The 17,070-nt window shown below is 45.9% G+C and overlaps 1 protein-coding gene across 8 annotated transcripts in view; it reads right to left on the bottom strand.

The window, feature by feature from the left end:
- REXO5 (RNA exonuclease 5) overlaps positions 1 to 17,070 on the bottom strand; it is a 158,680-nt gene that overhangs the window by 78,474 nt on the left and 63,136 nt on the right. For all 8 annotated transcript variants that reach the window (XR_010182084.1, XM_063934430.1, XM_063934429.1 and 5 more), the window contains one exon: positions 7,205 to 7,293. Coding sequence is in view for 7 of the 8 variants with exons in the window: in XM_063934430.1 (XP_063790500.1) it covers positions 7,205 to 7,293 (89 nt within the window). In the remaining variant the exon portion in view is untranslated. The remainder of the gene's footprint in view (positions 1 to 7,204; positions 7,294 to 17,070) is intronic.

Genomic DNA, 17,070 nt, shown 5'->3' on the forward strand with positions numbered 1-17,070 from the left:
TCCCCATGGTCCTTACGGAGTCCCCAGCATCCACTAGGACGTTAGAGAAAATAAGATTTTACATACCGGTAAATCTATTTCTCGTAATCCGTAGTGGATGCTGGGCGCCCGTCCCAAGTGCGGACTTCTTCTGCAATACTTGTATATAGTTATTGCTTCAATAAGGGTTAAGTTATGGTTGCATCAGGGTTGGACCTGATGCTCTGTTATTTGTCATACTGTTAACTGGTTGTTATCACATGTTATACGGTGTGATTGGTGTGGCTGGTATGAATCTTGCCCTGGATTACCAAAATCCTTTCCTTGTACTGGCAGCTCTTCTGGGCACAGTTTCTGTAACTGAGGTCTGGAGGAGGGGCATAGAGGGAGGAGCCAGTGCACACCAGAACCTAAATTCTTTCTTAAAGTGCCCATGTCTCCTGCGGAGCCCGTCTATCCCCATGGTCCTTACGGAGTCCCCAGCATCCACTACGGACTACGAGAAATAGATTTACTGGTAAGTAAAATCTTATTTTCTCGTAGTCCGTAAAGGATGCTCTTGTCCAAGAGATCCAGTTGGAAGGGCCGAGCATGGAACCTCCCGCACTGGAGAGCCTCGTAGGAGGCCACCACTTCCCCAATAGGCGAATGCATTGATGAACCGACACCCGGGGTGGCTTCAAGACATTCCGGACCATGGATTGGATTACCAACGCCTTGTCCCGCGGAAGAAACACCCGCTGTACTTCCATATCCAGGATCATTCCCAGAAATGACACTCTCTGGGTTGATTCCAAATGTGACTTTGGAAAATTCAGAATCCACCCGTGACTCTGGAGCAGTCGCATTGTGAGAACAATGGACTGCAACAGCTTCTCCTTGGACGATGCCCTTATCAGGAGATCGTCCAGATAAGGAATGATGTTCACACCCTGCTTGCGGAGTAGTATCATAATTTCCGCCATCACCTTGGTAAACACCCTTAGTGCCGCGGAGAGGCCGAATGGCAGGGCCTGGAACTGAAAATGACAGTCCAGCAATGTGAAGCGGAGATAAGCCTGATGCGGCAGCCATATCGGAATGTGAAGGTACGCATCCTTGATATCCAGTGATACCAGGAATTCCCCCTCTTCCAGACATGATATCACCGCCCTGAGAGACTCCATCTTGAACTTGAACTCCTTCAGAAAGGGGTTCAATGATTTTAGGTTCAGAAAGGGCCTGACCGAACCATCCAGTTTTGGTACCATGAAAAGGTTCGAATAGTAACCTTTAGTCAGCATGTGAGGTGGCACCGGCACAATGACCTGTGCCTCCACCAGCTTTTGCACAGCACTGTGCTGTCCTCCAACAGAGTTGGTAAGGCCGACTTAAAAAAACGATGAGGAGGGAGACTTTGAAATTCCAGCCTGTATCCCTGAGACACAATATCTACTACCCAGGATCCAGGCCGGACGATACCCAGACAAGACAGAACTGTCTGAGTCTCGCTCCCACAGGTCCCACCTGCAAGAGATGCGGACCCCCGCAACACATCCCCATCACCATCTGTAGTGTCAGAATCGGTATCCGTGTCGTCTTGTGTGACATGCATAAGCGCACGTTTGTGGGGGTATATAGTGGGGTGTCCTGAGGTACCAGACAAGGGCCATACAGCCATAGAGGTCTGCAATACATGGGTTGCAGATTCAGTACTAGCAACCCTGTCAGAAATCTGAGAAATCCAAGTTTTGATAGAGGAAAACCACTCTGGTTCCCTTGCTGGTATCTGTGCTAAACCAGTGCTATCCTGATTACATGGAATGGGATCATCCTTTGAGGACATATCCTCTGCAGCATATGACAGTGTCCCTGGACATATCTAAAGGAGACCACCAAACACACCACACACACACAGGTGGGGGCAGACAGAGTTTCCTCCCAAAGAATGGCAAGAGAGAGACAGAGATTGGAGCCAACCCACACACAGCGCTTTGTAGCAAGGAGAAACCTCTAGTCAGCACTGACTGTGCTCCTTAATAGGACACACAGTCTAATTACAGCCTCTCCTCCCTTCTACAACCCCCTGGTACCGTGTACAGTAAGCTGGAGTTGCTGTGGAGGGACCTGAATGTTCCTCTCAGCACTTGCAGGCAGGAAAATGGTGCTGGAACGCTGCTGGGTCCGCTCTGAGAGGCTCCGCCCCCTTAATGGCGCTGTCAAACCGCTCTTCAGATGATTATACTGGCCTGAGGAAAGTTGCTGGCTGAGATCCCTGGACCCCGACAGGCTTGCTGACCAGTGAGGGGGGTAAGTGCTGGCCCAGGGCACCCCACACAGCGCCGCACTATGTCCCTCTGGTACCATCCCAGGAGCGCGGTTAATCCCGTTGCTGCCATCTTCACACCGGCCCCCCGCTTGCTGGGGGGGGGGGGTCGGTGACTAACTCACCACTCTCTTCAGCTCTGTAAGGGGTTGGCGGCATGCTGCTGGGGCGAGCGGTTTCCCTGTGGCGGAGACCGATCTGACCCCTCTGGAGCTCAGTGTCCAGTCAGCGGAGTTAGTGGCTCAGACGCCGCAGGACGGACACTGCTCCCCCCCCTTAGTCCCACGCTGCAGGCAGGCTGTTGCGAACAGCCTCCTGTAAAAAAATAAACTCTAAAATAAACTTTAACCAGAAAAGCTAAGGAGAGCTCCCCTAGCTGTGACCGGCTCCTCCGGGCACATTTTCTAAACTGAGTCTGGCAGGAGGGGCATAGAGGGAGGAGCCAGCCCACACTCTCAAACTCTTAAAGTGCCAATGGCTCCTGGTGGACCTGTCTATACCCCATGGTACTAATGTGGACCCCAGCATCCTCTAGGACGTATGAGAAATAGTGTATATAGGTGGTCATTCCGAGTTGTTCGCTCGCAAGCTGTTTTTAGCAGATTTACTCACGCTAAGCCGCCGCCTACTGGGAGTGAATCTTAGCATCTTAAAATTGCGAACGAAAGATTCGCAATATTGCGATAAGACATCTCTGTGCAGTTTCTGAGTAGCTCGAGACTTACTCTGCCAGTGCGATCAGTTCAGTGCTTGTCGTTCCTGGTTTGACGTCACAAACACACCCAGCGTTCGCCCAGACACTCCTCCGTTTCTCCAGCCACTCCCGCGTTTTTCCCAGAAACGGTAGCGTTTTTTCCCACACGCCCCTAAAACGGCCTGTTTCCGCCCAGAAACACCCACTTCCTGTCAATCACATTACGATCAACAGAACGATGAAAAAACCGTGAGTAATATTCCTAACTGCATAGCAAATTTACTTGGCGCAGTCGCAGTGCGAACATTGCGCATGCGCATTAAGCGGAAAATCGCTGCGATGCGAAGAAAATTACCGAGCGAACAACTCGGAATGACCACCATAGATTTGATATCCACAATTTCCAAATATCATATAGTGTGTTTAAATGAGTGTAAAACATGATCATTGTGAAAAACACTAAAAATTAAGTCTGCGCAGTACACAATATATTGTTATATTTGGGAGTACATCAAGTGACCTGCTGGAGAAGTACTGAGCTTTCATCATTATTATTTTTTTAATTATATTTACAGTTACTGTAAATGTTTACAGTATATTATATTAACAGCTGAATGTAAGCAGGATCGGCTGGCCCATAGGGGCACAGGGGTAATCCTTGGTGGGCCCCAATGTGTGCCTGCCCCAACCCCTCCCCTAATGTCAGGTTCCAGACTGTTCCCTCGCATTATACAGTACACTGTTAAACTATTAGAGGGTAAGTTACCTGGTAAAGCAGGAACATGGATGAATATGGCTGCTTGGTATGTTTCTGTAGAAACTACACCAAGATCTGCCCTCCTGCCAATCAAATTTAGTGGTTGTGTTAATAAACAGTACATATCTTATATATACAATTCATTTGTCTGTTTGTTTGTGTCTGCGGTTATGCATTCAGACACCCCTGCACCAGTTGGGATGAACCCAAACCAGAGGTGCTCCAGCTGGATCCTGACCAGGTTTTAGGGGGGTTAGGGTCCCAGTCCAGGTTGGCATATGCTGAGCAGAACTCAGGGAGCCTGTTCTGGGCCTTCCACTGGATAGATTTGGATAAAAACTTCACAGGATGGTAATATTGGATCCTAGAAGACATCCAGGTTGGGGTCCTGGTTTGACCTCCTGTTAGTGTTCACCAGGCAAAACTTTCACCCGGTGAGCTTGTTCTGGGCATCTCACTGGATGGATTTGGATGAAAACTTCATAAAGTTATAACATTGGGTCCAAGAAGACATACGAAAGGGTTGAGGTCCTGGTCAGACCTCCTGTTGGTGTACGCGAGACAGAACTTTTACATCCAACTCATTCATAACTTAATAACTTGAAAATTTAAACATAACTTGAAAATTTAAACTCAGGTAACGCTGGGTACTTCAGCTGGTATGTATATAGCTATATATCAAGAGACAAAATAGCAGTTAAAATAAAGCCACTAATACATACAGCAAACAATTGTCTTGTGATGCTGAAAGTTTGTGTATGAATTATTGCACCACAAACTGTCTATGTGTCTACTGTCTATGACTACAAAATCTTTCCTGTCTGTGTAATAATAAAAGGAACCTTACGTTACAAGGAGAGGAGTACAAGTTGTTGAGCTGGTGTTGTAGTTATAGGAAGAAAAGGTCACTGCTGATTATATTTTTTTATGCAAATAGAAGACACATTTTCTATGTTTCACATCAATAGAAAGAACTAGCGGGAAATTATACTGAAAATTACTTTTGTAAAACGACTGTTTTCTGTATGACTCCTCTTGCATCATTTAAATGTTGTTCTACAGTAGCAAAGCACAATGTACAGTAAACAGTTTCAAGACGGTATTTTATTAGGTGCGGTAATTTACCACGTGCTAATAACAGGGTTTTTAGCCAGATAACGCTATTTGGATATCCAATTACAGCTTATGCGTTTTTACCGTGCATTAAAATCACCCGTCGTTATTATTATTACTAGTAATTTATATAGCACATACATATTCAGCAGCGCTTTACAGAGAATATTTGGCCATTCGCATCAGTCCCTGCCCCTATGGAGCTTACAATCTATATTCCCTAGCAGTTATACGCACACACATTCACGCTAGGGTTAATTTTTGTCAGAAGCCTATTAACCTGCCAGTATATTTTTGGATTATGGGAGGAAACCGGAGTACCCGGAGGAAACCCACGCAAGCACAGGGAGAATATACAAACTCCACACAGTTAGGGCCATGGTGGTAATCGAACCCATGAGCTTAGTGCTGTGAGGCAGTAATGCTAACCATTACACCATCCGTTCTGCCCGTTATCGGCTAATAACACATGGGATCCGTGATAACATCGCATACCCATGTGTTGGGTCTGATAATGGGCCCCCTGGGGCTGCTTATCAGGGATTCTGCTTCACGTGCTTCATAATCTCAGAGAAGTGCCGGTTTATGTGGCTAATTGGATAGCCCCGGGGAAATTCTTTAGCTGAGGTAACTCAGGAGGTCCATGATGGAAACAATCTTCAAATAATGAGTAGTATTAGAACACAAAGACATGCACTGAAACTGGAGGGATGGAGAGAGGTAGGTTCAAGGAAAATTTGAGGAAAAATTACTTCACAGAAAGGGTAGTGGAGAAGTGGTACAGCCTCCCATTAGAGGTGGTGGAGGCTAAGACAGTAGAGCAATTTAAATATGTATGGGATAGACATAATGATATCCTTACAAAGTAATAAGGATCAAATAAGGTTTGAGGTAAAAATATGTTAAAAAAAGGGGCAGACTAGATGGGCCAAGTGGTTCTCAAAAAATCTTTGTTATTACAGCTGAAGTCAGACATCATTGTGGAGATGGCCTAGGCTGTCATTTCATAGAGGATACAACACCCTGTATACACTGTTAATGTCATAGCGTGCTTGACCCTGGCATTCACTTAGCAGGTCCAGCAGCACTGGTCTCCAGTGGGTCTCTCCTCCTGGCTCTCAAATGGAGGTGAGAAGACAAAAAATGCTGTGTACCCAAAAGGAATAGTAACATTGATAACAGAAGGAATCTTTAAACCCATCTAGCAATGAAAAAGTGATTATAAAACGGCTAATTATGTGTAAAATGTTGACAGTTAACTCATTGATAAAAACGTTAAAATTTAAACCCAGGCAACGCCAGGTACTTCAGCTAATATATACATACTTACCCCTGAGGAAGTCAGAAGGTTAAACCGTCAGATAAGTTCTCTTTTTTCTAATACAATGTATGGGCACTTACTTAAGGTCCTGTGTTCTATTTTGTAAATTGAATTACACTATGTTTGTTTTTATGTTTGTTATGGTTTTTTTGGATGTATATAAAAAGTCTTTGAAAAACTCCATATGGTTGAGGACTACAGAGTAAATTTACTAAGGTGGGAGTTTTTTTTTAGAACTGGTGATGTTGCTCATAGCAACCAATCAGATTCTATGTAACATTGATCTAGCTGCTTCTATAAGACAATAGATAGAATCTGACTATGGGCAACATCACCAGTTCTAAAAAACTCCCACCTTAATAAATTTACCCCTACGTGTGGATCATTCCAAGATTTGAGATAAATTGTTAATCTAATGCACTAGGTGGCGCTACTGTAATTGTTTTCATTTTAGATTGGAGGAGTTGGTATACACTTGAAATAAAGAGCCTGGCATTTCCATACAAATGGATTTTCCTATGCACAACGCACTTAGAATGGAGGGTGGAATTCAATTGTTTGAAAAGTCGGTTGGGTGTCTGTTCTTTCCTGTCTATTAGATAGGAAAAAACAGACACCCAACTGAGTTTTCAAACAATTGAATATCCCCCACAGATTATTTGTGCTGGCACACACTGTTATAGCGCCAAATTTGTTTTTGTTTTTTTCATTATATATAGGCACTGTAGTATCCATGTTTTCTGCAAGTTATGTCCTCTCTAATGGTTGGCCAAGTCTGTTAAACATTGGCCCCTAACACTGCATTTTCCTGGCGAGCCCTTCTTGCCCCAGTCTGACAACGATTGCAAGGATCATTTCCATCACATATATAAATATAACACTATACAACATTAATATAACACTATACAATAACTATGCCATGGGAATTATTAGTTCAGATTTCTCATAGGTCAGGTGACATCTATATTTCCATGTGACTGCACATAGCAGCATCCACAGATAATTGAACTTGTATACAATCTCGCAGGCACTTACCATTTCACAATCCAGTCCAAACAGAGGGCTGCTGTCTGTCGGCGCTCCTGTACAGCTAAAACGTACAAACTTATTTGTATCTGCCGAGCCTGCAAAAGGTTTATATTATGTAATGTTGCAGTAATGACCAAATATCACCAACTTCAAATCCTTATTATGTTCTCATACATACATACATACATACATACGTGCATATATCAATATACAGACGTTTCCACATGCATCTATCCTCATCAAGTCCTGCTTGTGACTTAGTAAAAAACGAATCCTAAGTAGCTAGTACACTATGTGGGTCATTCAGATGCGGTTGTAAGAGTACTAGCATGCGCAAAGTACTGATGATCAGCACTTTGTGCATGCACAGGACCCGGTCTGCATGTGCGTAAACAGGTCCTGCGATGCAGGACGGCAGCAGACTCAGTGATGGACAGTCTCTGTTTGGGGAGCGGGGAGGGAGCTGTGACATCCTCTGTGAAAATGGAGGCGTGGTGCTGCCGTTTAGGAGAGGGAAGAGGTCAGGGATCTCCGCCGTAGGAGCTGTGCTGGTAAAAGGGTGGTAGCCTCTGGCTTTTACACTTGGGGCTATTCAATTACAGACCCTTTTCTTTGAACAATAAATTACCCGCTACTGCACATTAACCCACAGAATACGGGATAAGTTCCAAACCTCCTCAGGCTCAAACAGAAATCCGTGTTAACTGCAGCCTGCGCGCTGATCGCAGGCTATAATAAGATTTTACTCACCGGTAAATCTATTTCTCGTAGTCCGTAGTGGATGCTGGGACTCCGTAAGGACCATGGGGAATAGCACCTGGTGTGCACTGGTTCCTCCCACTATGACCCTCCTCCAGACCTCAGTTAGGATACTGTGCCCGGAAGAACTGACACAATTAGGAAGGATTTTGAATCCCGGGTAAGATTCATACCAGCCACACCAATCACACCGTATAACTCGTGATACTATACCCAGTTAACAGTATGAAATATAACTGAGCCTCTTAACAGATGGCTCAACAATAACCCTTTAGTTAGGCAATAACTATAAATAAGTATTGCAGACAATCCGCACTGGGGATGGGCGCCCAGCATCCACTACGGACTACGAGAAATAGATTTACCGGTGAGTAAAATCTTATTTTCTCTGACGTCCTAAGTGGATGCTGGGACTCCGTAAGGACCATGGAGATTATACCAAAGCTCCCAAACGGGCGGGAGAGTGCGGATGACTCTGCAACACCGAATGAGCAAACTCTAGGTCCTCCTCAGCCAGGGTATCTAACTTGTAGACTCTTGCAAAAATGTTTGAACCCGACCAAGTAACAGCTCGGCAAAGTTGTAAAGCCGAGACCCCTCGGGCAGCCGCCCAAGAAGAGCCCACTTTCCTCGTGGAATGGGCTTTTACAGATTTAGGGTGCGGCAGTCCAGCCGCAGAATGTGCAAGTTGAATCATGCTAGAGATCCAGCGAGCAATAGTCTGCTTAGAAGCAGGAGCACCCAGCTTGTTGGGTGCATACAGGATAAATAGCGAGTCAGTTTTCCTGACTCCAGCCGTCCTGGAAACATATACTTTTCAGGGCCCTGACTACGTCCAGTAACTTGGAATCCTCCAAGTCCCAAGTAGCCGCAGGCACCACAATAGGTTGGTTCACATGAAAAACTGACACCACCTTAGGAAGGAATTGGGAACGAGTCCTCAATTCCGCCTTATCCATATAAAATACAGATAAGGGCTTTTGTATGACAAAGCCGCCAATTCTGATACACGCCTGGCCGACGCCAAGGCCAACAGCATGACCACTTTCCACGTGAGGTATAGTAGCTCCACGGATTTAAGTGGCTCAACCCAATGCGACTTCAGGAAATCCAACACCACGTTGAGATCCCACGGTGCCACTGGAGGCACAAACGGGGGCTGACTATGCAGCACTCCCCTAACAAAAGTCGGAACTTCAGGCAGTGAAGCCAGTTCTATTTTGGAAGAAAATCGATAGAGCCGAAATCTGGACCTTAATGGAACCCAATTTTAGGCCCATAGTCACCCTGACTGTAGGAAGTGCAGAAATCGACCTAGCTGAAATTCCTCCTTTGGGGCCTTCCTGGCCTCACAGCACGCAACATATTTCCGCCATATGCGGTGATAATGGTTTGCGTTCACTTCTTTCCTAGCTTTAATTAGCGTAGGAATAACTTCCTCCGGAATGCCCTTTTCCTTCAGGATCCGGCGTTCAACCGCCATGCCGTCAAACGCAGCCGCGGTACGTCTTGGAACAGACAGGCTCCCTGCTGCAGCAGGTCCTGTCTGAGCGGCAGAGGCCATGGGTCCTCTGAGATCATTTCTTGGAGTTCTGGGTACCAAGCTCTTCTTGGCCAACCCGGAACAATGAGTATAGTTCTTACTCCTCTCCTTCTTATTATTCTCATTACCCTGGGTAAGAGAGGCAGAGAAGGGAACACATACACCGACTGGTACACCCACGGTGTTACCAGAGCGTCCACAGCTATCGCCTGAGGGTCCCTTGACCTGGCGCAATATCTTTGCAGCTTTTTGTTGAGGCGGGACGCCATCATGTCCACCTGTGGCCTTTCCCAACGGTGTACAATCATTTGGAAGACTTCTGGATGAAGTCCCCACTTTCCCGGGTGGAGGTCGTGTCTTCTGAGAAAGTCTGCTTCTCAGTTGTCCACTCCGGGAATGAACACTGCTGACAGTGCTAACACATGATTTTCCGCCCATAGGAGAATCCTTGTGGCTTCTGCCATCGCCATCCTGCTTCTTGTGCCGCCCTGTCGGTTTACATGAGCAACCGCCGTGATGTTGTCTGACTGGATCAGCACCGGCCGGTGTTGAAGCAGGGGTCTAGCCTGACTTAGGGCATTGTAAATGGCCCTTAGTTCCAGAATATTTATGTGTAGGGAAGTCTCCTGACTTTTCCATAGCCTTGGAAGTTTCTTCCCTGTGTGACTGCCCCCCAGCCTCGAAGGCTGGCATCCGTGGTCACCAGGACCCAGTCCTGTATGCCGAAACTGCGGCCCCCTAGAAGATGAGCACTCTGCAGCCACCACAACAGCGACACCCTGGCCCTTGGAGACAGGGTTATCCGCCGATGCATCTGAAGATGCGACCCGGACCACTTGTCTAACAGATCCCACTGGAAGATCCTTGCATGGGACCTGGCGCATGGAATTTCTTCGTAAGAAGCTACCATCTTTCCCAGGGCTCGCGTGCATTGATGCACCGACACCTATATTTGTATTAGGAAGTCTCTGACTAGAGATGACAGCTCCTTGGACTTCTCCTCCGGGAGAAACCCTTTTTATCCTGTTCTGTGTCCAGAACCATACCCAGGAACAGTAGACGCGTCGTAGGAACCAGCTGCGACTTTGGAATATTCAGAATCCAGCCGTGCTGTTGTAGCACTTCCCGAGATAGTGCTACTCCGACGAACAACTGCTCCCTGGACCTCGCCTTTATAAGGAGATCGTCCAAGTACGGGATAATTATTGCGGCCATTACCTTGGTAAATACCTCGGTGCCGGGGACAGACCAACGGCAACGTCTGGAATTGGTAATGACAATCCTGTACCACAATTTTGAGGTACTCCTGGTGAAGAGGGTAAATAGGGACATGCAGGTAAGCATCCTTGATGTCCAGTGATACCATGAAATTCTCCAGGCTTGCAATAATCGCCCTGAGCGATTCCATTTTGAACTTGAACCTTCGTATAAAAGTGTTCAGGGATTTCAATTTTAGAATGGGTCTCACCGAACCGTCTGGTTTCGGTACCACAAACATTTTGGAATAGTAACCCCGGCCTTGTTGAAAGAGGGGTACCTTGATTTCACCTGCTGGAAGTACAGCTTGTGAATTGCCGCCAGTACTACCTCCCTTTCTCCGAGGGCAGCAGGCAAGGCTGATGTGAGGTAACGGCGAGGGGGAGTCGCCTCGAACTCCAGCTTGTATCCCTGTGATACTACTTGCAGAACCTAGGGATCCACCTGTGGGCAAGCCCACTGGTCCCTGAAGTTCCCGAGACGCGCCCCCACCGCACCTGTCTCCACCTGTGGAGCCCCAGCGTCATGCGGTGGACTCAGAGGAAGCGGAGGAAGATTTTTGATCCTGGGAACTGGCTGTCTGGTGCAGCTTTTTCCTTCTTCCCTTGTCTCTGTGCAGAAAGGAAGCGCCTTTGACCCGCTTGCTTTTCTGAAGCCGAAAGGACTGTACCTGAAAATACGGTGCTTTCTTAGGCTGTGAGGAAACCTGAGGTAAAAAATTTTCTTCCCAGCTGTTGCTGTGGATACGAGATCCCAGAGACCATCCCCAAACAATTCCTCACCCTTATAAGGCAGAATCTCCATGTGCCTTTTAAAGGCAGCATCACCTGTCCACTGCCGGGTTTCTAATACCCTCCTGGCAGAATGGACATTGCATTAATTCTGGATGCCAGCCGGCAAATATCCCTCTGTGCATCCTTCATATATAAGACGACGTCTTTAATCTGCTCTATGTTAGCAAAATATTATCCCTGTCTAGGGTATTAATATTATCTGACAGGGTATCAGACCACACTGCAGCAGCACTATTTATGCTGAGGCAATTGCAGGTCTCAGTATAGAACCTGAGTGTGTATATACAGACTTCAGGATAGCCTCCTGCTTTTTATCAGCAGGCTCCTTCAAAGTGGCCGTATCCTAAGACGGCAGTGCCACCTTTTTTGACAAACGTGTGAGTGCCTTATCCACCCTAGGGGATATCTCCCAACGTGACCTATCCTCTGGCGGGAAAGGGTACGCCATCAGTAACTTTTTAGAAATTACCAGTTTCTTATCGGGGGAACCCATGCTTCTTTACACACTTCATTCACTCATCTGATGGGGGAACAAAACACTGGCTGCTTTTTCTCCCCAAAAACAAAACCCCTTTTATGTGGTACTTGGGTTCATGTCAGAAATGTGTAACACATTTTTCATTGCCGAGATCATGTAACGGATGTTCCTAGTGGATTGTGTATATATCTCAACCTCGTCGACACTGGAGTCAGACTCCGTGTCGACATCTGTGTCTGCCATCTGAGGTAACGGGCGTTTTTTGAGCCCCTGATGGCCTTTGAGACGCCTGGGCAGGCGCGGGCTGAGAAGCCGGCTGTCCCACAGCTGCTACATCATCTAGCCTTTTATGTAAGGAGTTGACATTGTCGGTTAATACCTTCCACCTATCCATCCACTCTGGTGTCGGCCCCACAGGGGCGACATCCCATTTATCGGCCTCTGCTCCGCCTCCACGTAACCGTCCTCATCCAACATGTCGACACAGCCGTACCGACACACCGCACACACACAGGGAATGCTCTGACTGAGGACAGGACCCCACAAAGTCCTTTGGGGAGACAGAGAGAGAGTATGCCAGCACACACCAGAGCGCTATATAATGCAGGGATTAACACTATAACTGAGTGATTTTTCCCCCAATAGCTGCTTGTATACATATATTGCGCCTAAATTTAGTGCCCCCCCTCTCTTTTTAACCCTTTGAGCCTGAAAACTACAGGGGAGAGCCTGGGGAGCTGTCTTCCAGCTGCACTGTGAAGAAAAAATGGCGCCAGTGTGCTGAGGGAGAAGCCCCGCCCCTTTTTCGGCTGACTTTTCTCCCGCTTTTTTATGGATTCTGACAGAGGTAATTTATCACATATATAGCCCTGGGACTATATATTGTGATGATTTGCCAGCCAAGGTGTCTTATATTGCCCTCAGGGCGCCCCCCCCCCCCAGCGCCCTGCACCCATCAGTGACCGGAGTGTGAGGTGTGCATGAGGGGCAATGGCGCACAGCTGCAGTGCTGTGCGCTACCTTGTTGAAGACAGAAGTCTTCTGCCGCCGATTTTCCGGAACACTTCTTGCTTCTGGCTCTGTAAGGGGGCCGGCGGCGCGGCTCCTGGAACGAACACCAAGGTCGGGTCCTGCGGTCGATCCCTCTGGAGCTAATGGTGTCCAGTAGCCTAAGAAGCCCAAACTACCACCTGTTAGGTAGGTTCGCTTCTTCTCCCCTTAGTCCCTCGCTGCAGTGAGTCTGTTGCCAGCAGATCTCACTGTAAAATAAAAAACCTAAATATACTTTCTTTCTAGGAGCTCAGGAGAGCCCCTTGTGTGCATCCAGCTCAGCCGGGCACAAGATTCTAACTGAGGTCTGGAGGAGGGTCATAGTGGGAGGAGCCAGTGCACACCAGGTAGTCCTAAAGCTTTCTTTAGTTGTGCCCAGTCTCCTGCGGAGCCGCTATTCCCCATGATCCTTACGGAGTCCCAGCATCCACTTAGGACGTCAGAGAAAACTGAATAGCCTCGGCAGATCAATTAGCCCACAGTAATTAACCATGGCTAATTGAATTTGTCCCTAAGATGCAAAATTGAAAAATAGTGCACAGCACAGGAATCGTGACAAGAGTCTTGCAGTAAACGGTGCAAAAACAGTAGGGCACACCTGTAAAAAGTAAGGTGCATAGCGAGGTATGTACAGCTGCTCACTGACAAAGTTGAATGATGAAACGCATTTGGGAGGTTGCCACAGAGATGCAGACAAAGTGACGTCATCAACCAGGGATGGAGCTCGTAGCGTGCTCAAAGGATTTGTAAAGCCAGGACTCAGTTTAGGAAACGGAGCTTTGGCACTCACTGTTCTCATACAGGATTGTTTTCATGATATACCAGCTTCTATTATCTGTGATGTAGATGTCATTGAAAACGTAATCTTTCATTGTTTTAAAATACTACTCTCTGCTGTGTTTTCTGTTTTAGATAATCTATATACAGTACCTTGGAGTTACTTCTCAAAATTTTTTAGACTATATGATGCTATTGACATTCTTTTGCACTATAAATGTTGTTTATTTTTAAATGTATATACATATATATATACATATATATATATACACACACCACACACATAGTTTAAAGACAGTTAACTAAGTATAGCCAACAGCTCCTATTTTTCAGTCCCAAGCCCCAAGAACCACAATAAAAACGTCTAAAAACTAAAATAAACGGTGGCACCAACAATAACATATTATTTGCATAATAAATTATAATACATACTTTTATAAGGGGACAAGCAAGCAGAACATTAGCGGGTGAGTGGGGTGTACAGCGGGATATAACAGAGGGAAATTAATGTTGCGCTACAGAGAGTATCAGATAGGATGGCTGTTGGGTAATTATGAGGGTGTGGGGGGTGAATGAAGTTAGTGATCCAGGATGAGTCTCCCATATCTGAAACGCTTGGCACCAGAAGTATTTTGGATTTAGGATTTTCCTGTATTTCGGAACATTTGCATACCATAATGAGATATCATGGCGATGGGACTCAGTCTAAACACTGCATTTATGTTTCATATACACCTTCTACACACAGCCTGAAGGTAAGTCTATACATTATTATTTCATTATTTTGCGCATGAAACAAAGTTTGTGTACATTAAAACCATCAGAAAGCCAAGGTGTCACTATCTCAGTCACACTCAAACAATTCTGAATTTCAGAATATTTTGGATATCAGAAGTTTGGATGGGAGACTCAACGTGTATTTAACTATGATTAATGGGTTTTTATTAATGAGACTAACAGGGTTAATGAAAGGTATTAATTAATGATGACTGAGTTCAACATTTTGAGTGGGTTAAAATTATTGGAAAAATGTGTTTACAACAAAGCATATTTTCATATGGGAATTATATATATGTTTTTTCATAAAACTATTTTGATTTTTACACTTTTTTTTTATGTCCGTCAAGTGTAATTGATTGACTACGTCTGAGCGTTCTGTTTCTCTGCACATGCGTGATCCTGCTATAAGCATCCCCACTGGTCTCACACCACTCCTTCTGGCTCTGCCCATGGTGTCTAATCATACATGTGAACTAATCATGTGTCTAATTATACATGTGAACGGAACTGGAATGATGAAAACACTCAACAAGTTTGGTACTATTCCTTATAAACCAAAGACAATAAAACTTTGTAACAAACTAATAGAGAAATTAAGACGTGACCGTACACACAACTGAACATTCAGTTTAGGTTGGCATTCCAGTAGTAAAAAAATACATAAAAATGTAATACTTACCGGGAGCCTGGAATTCCACCCATTCTAAAGGGGGGTACATATGGAGAGATCTGTGTTTAAAATCTAAGCAATCTGACTAGATTGCTTAGATTTTAAGCACTGATCTGCCGGACGCACACTTCACCGCTGCGTGAAGTGAGCGCCACCCCCGTCAGTACCCCCCTTAACAGTCCCCACCTGTAGTGTGAAGATGCTATCTGATTCATGCTGAGGCAGTCTTTTATCATACAGGCAGAGTGCTGTCAATCAGTGAGAATTGCGGCACCACAGGAGATACCGGGAGATCCGTTTTGGGTGAAAGGCAGGACCCCAGGTAAATAACATTCTGCATTAATATAGCTTATGGAATTTGCAGTTTTAGATGGAAATATTATTAATTTCTGTGACCGATTACTGTATTTTTATTTTGCTTTTAATCACTGAATTATATTTCCAGTAAAGATAACTTTGGAAAAAATAAGAATTTACTCACCGGTAATTCTATTTCTCATAGTCCGTAGTAGATGCTGGGGACTCCGTAAGGACCATGGGGATTAGCGGCTCCGCAGGAGACTGGGCACAACTATAAAGAAAGCTTTTAGACTACTGGTGTGCACTGGCTCCTCCCACTAAGACCCTCCTCCAGACCTCAGTTAGGATACTGTGCCTGGAAGAGCCGACACAATTAGGAAGGATTTTGAATCCCGGGTAAGACTCATACCAGCCACACCAATCACACCGTATAACTCGTGATACAATACCCAGTTAACAGCATGATAACAACTGAGCCTCTCAACAGATAGCTCAACAATAACCCTTTAGTTAAGCAATAACTATATACAAGTATTGCAGACAATCCGCACTTGGGATGGGCGCCCAGCATCCACTACGGACTATGAGAAATAGAATTACCGGTGAGTAAATTCTTATTTTCTCTAACGTCCTAAGTGGATGCTGGGGACTCCGTAAGGACCATGGGGATTATACCAAAGCTCCCAAAAGGGTGGGAGAGTGCGGATGACTCTGCAGCACCGAATGAGAGAACTCAAGGTCCTCCTCAGCCAGGGTATCAAATTTGTAGAATTTAGCAAACGTGTTTGCCCCTGACCAAGTAGCAGCTCGGCAAAGTTGAAGAGCCGAGACCCCTCGGGCAGCCGCCCAAGAAGAGCCCACTTTCCTCGTGGAATGGGCTTTTACTGATTTAGGATGCGGCAGTCCAGCCGCAGAATGTGCAAGCTGAATCGTACTACAGATCCAGCGAGCAATAGTCTGCTTAGAAGCAGGTGCACCCAACTTGTTGGGCGCATACAGGATAAAAAGCGAGTCAGTCTTCCTGACTCCAGCTGTCCTGGAAACATAAATTTTTAGGGCCCTGACTACATCCAACAACTTGGAAGCCTCCAAGTCATTCGTAGCCGCAGGCACCACGATAGGTTGGTTCAGATGAAAAGCTGATACCACTTTGGGGAGAAACTGGGGACGAGTCCTCAATTCTGCCCTATCCATATGGAAAATCAGATAAGGGCTTTTACATGACAAAGCCGCCAATTCTGAAACACGCCTGGCCGAAGCCAAGGCCAACAACATGACCACTTTCCACGTGAGATATTTTAAATCCACGGTTTTCAGTGGCTCAAACCAATGTGACTTTAGGAAATCCAACACCACGTTGAGATCCCCAAGGTGCCACTGGAGGCACAAAAGGGGGCTGAATATGCAGCACTCCCTTAACAAAAGTCTGAACTTCAGGTAGTGAAGCCAATTCTCTCTGGAAGA

Source organism: Pseudophryne corroboree, chromosome 7 (genome assembly GCF_028390025.1).
Source record: "Pseudophryne corroboree isolate aPseCor3 chromosome 7, aPseCor3.hap2, whole genome shotgun sequence".
NCBI lineage: Eukaryota > Metazoa > Chordata > Amphibia > Anura > Myobatrachidae > Pseudophryne > Pseudophryne corroboree.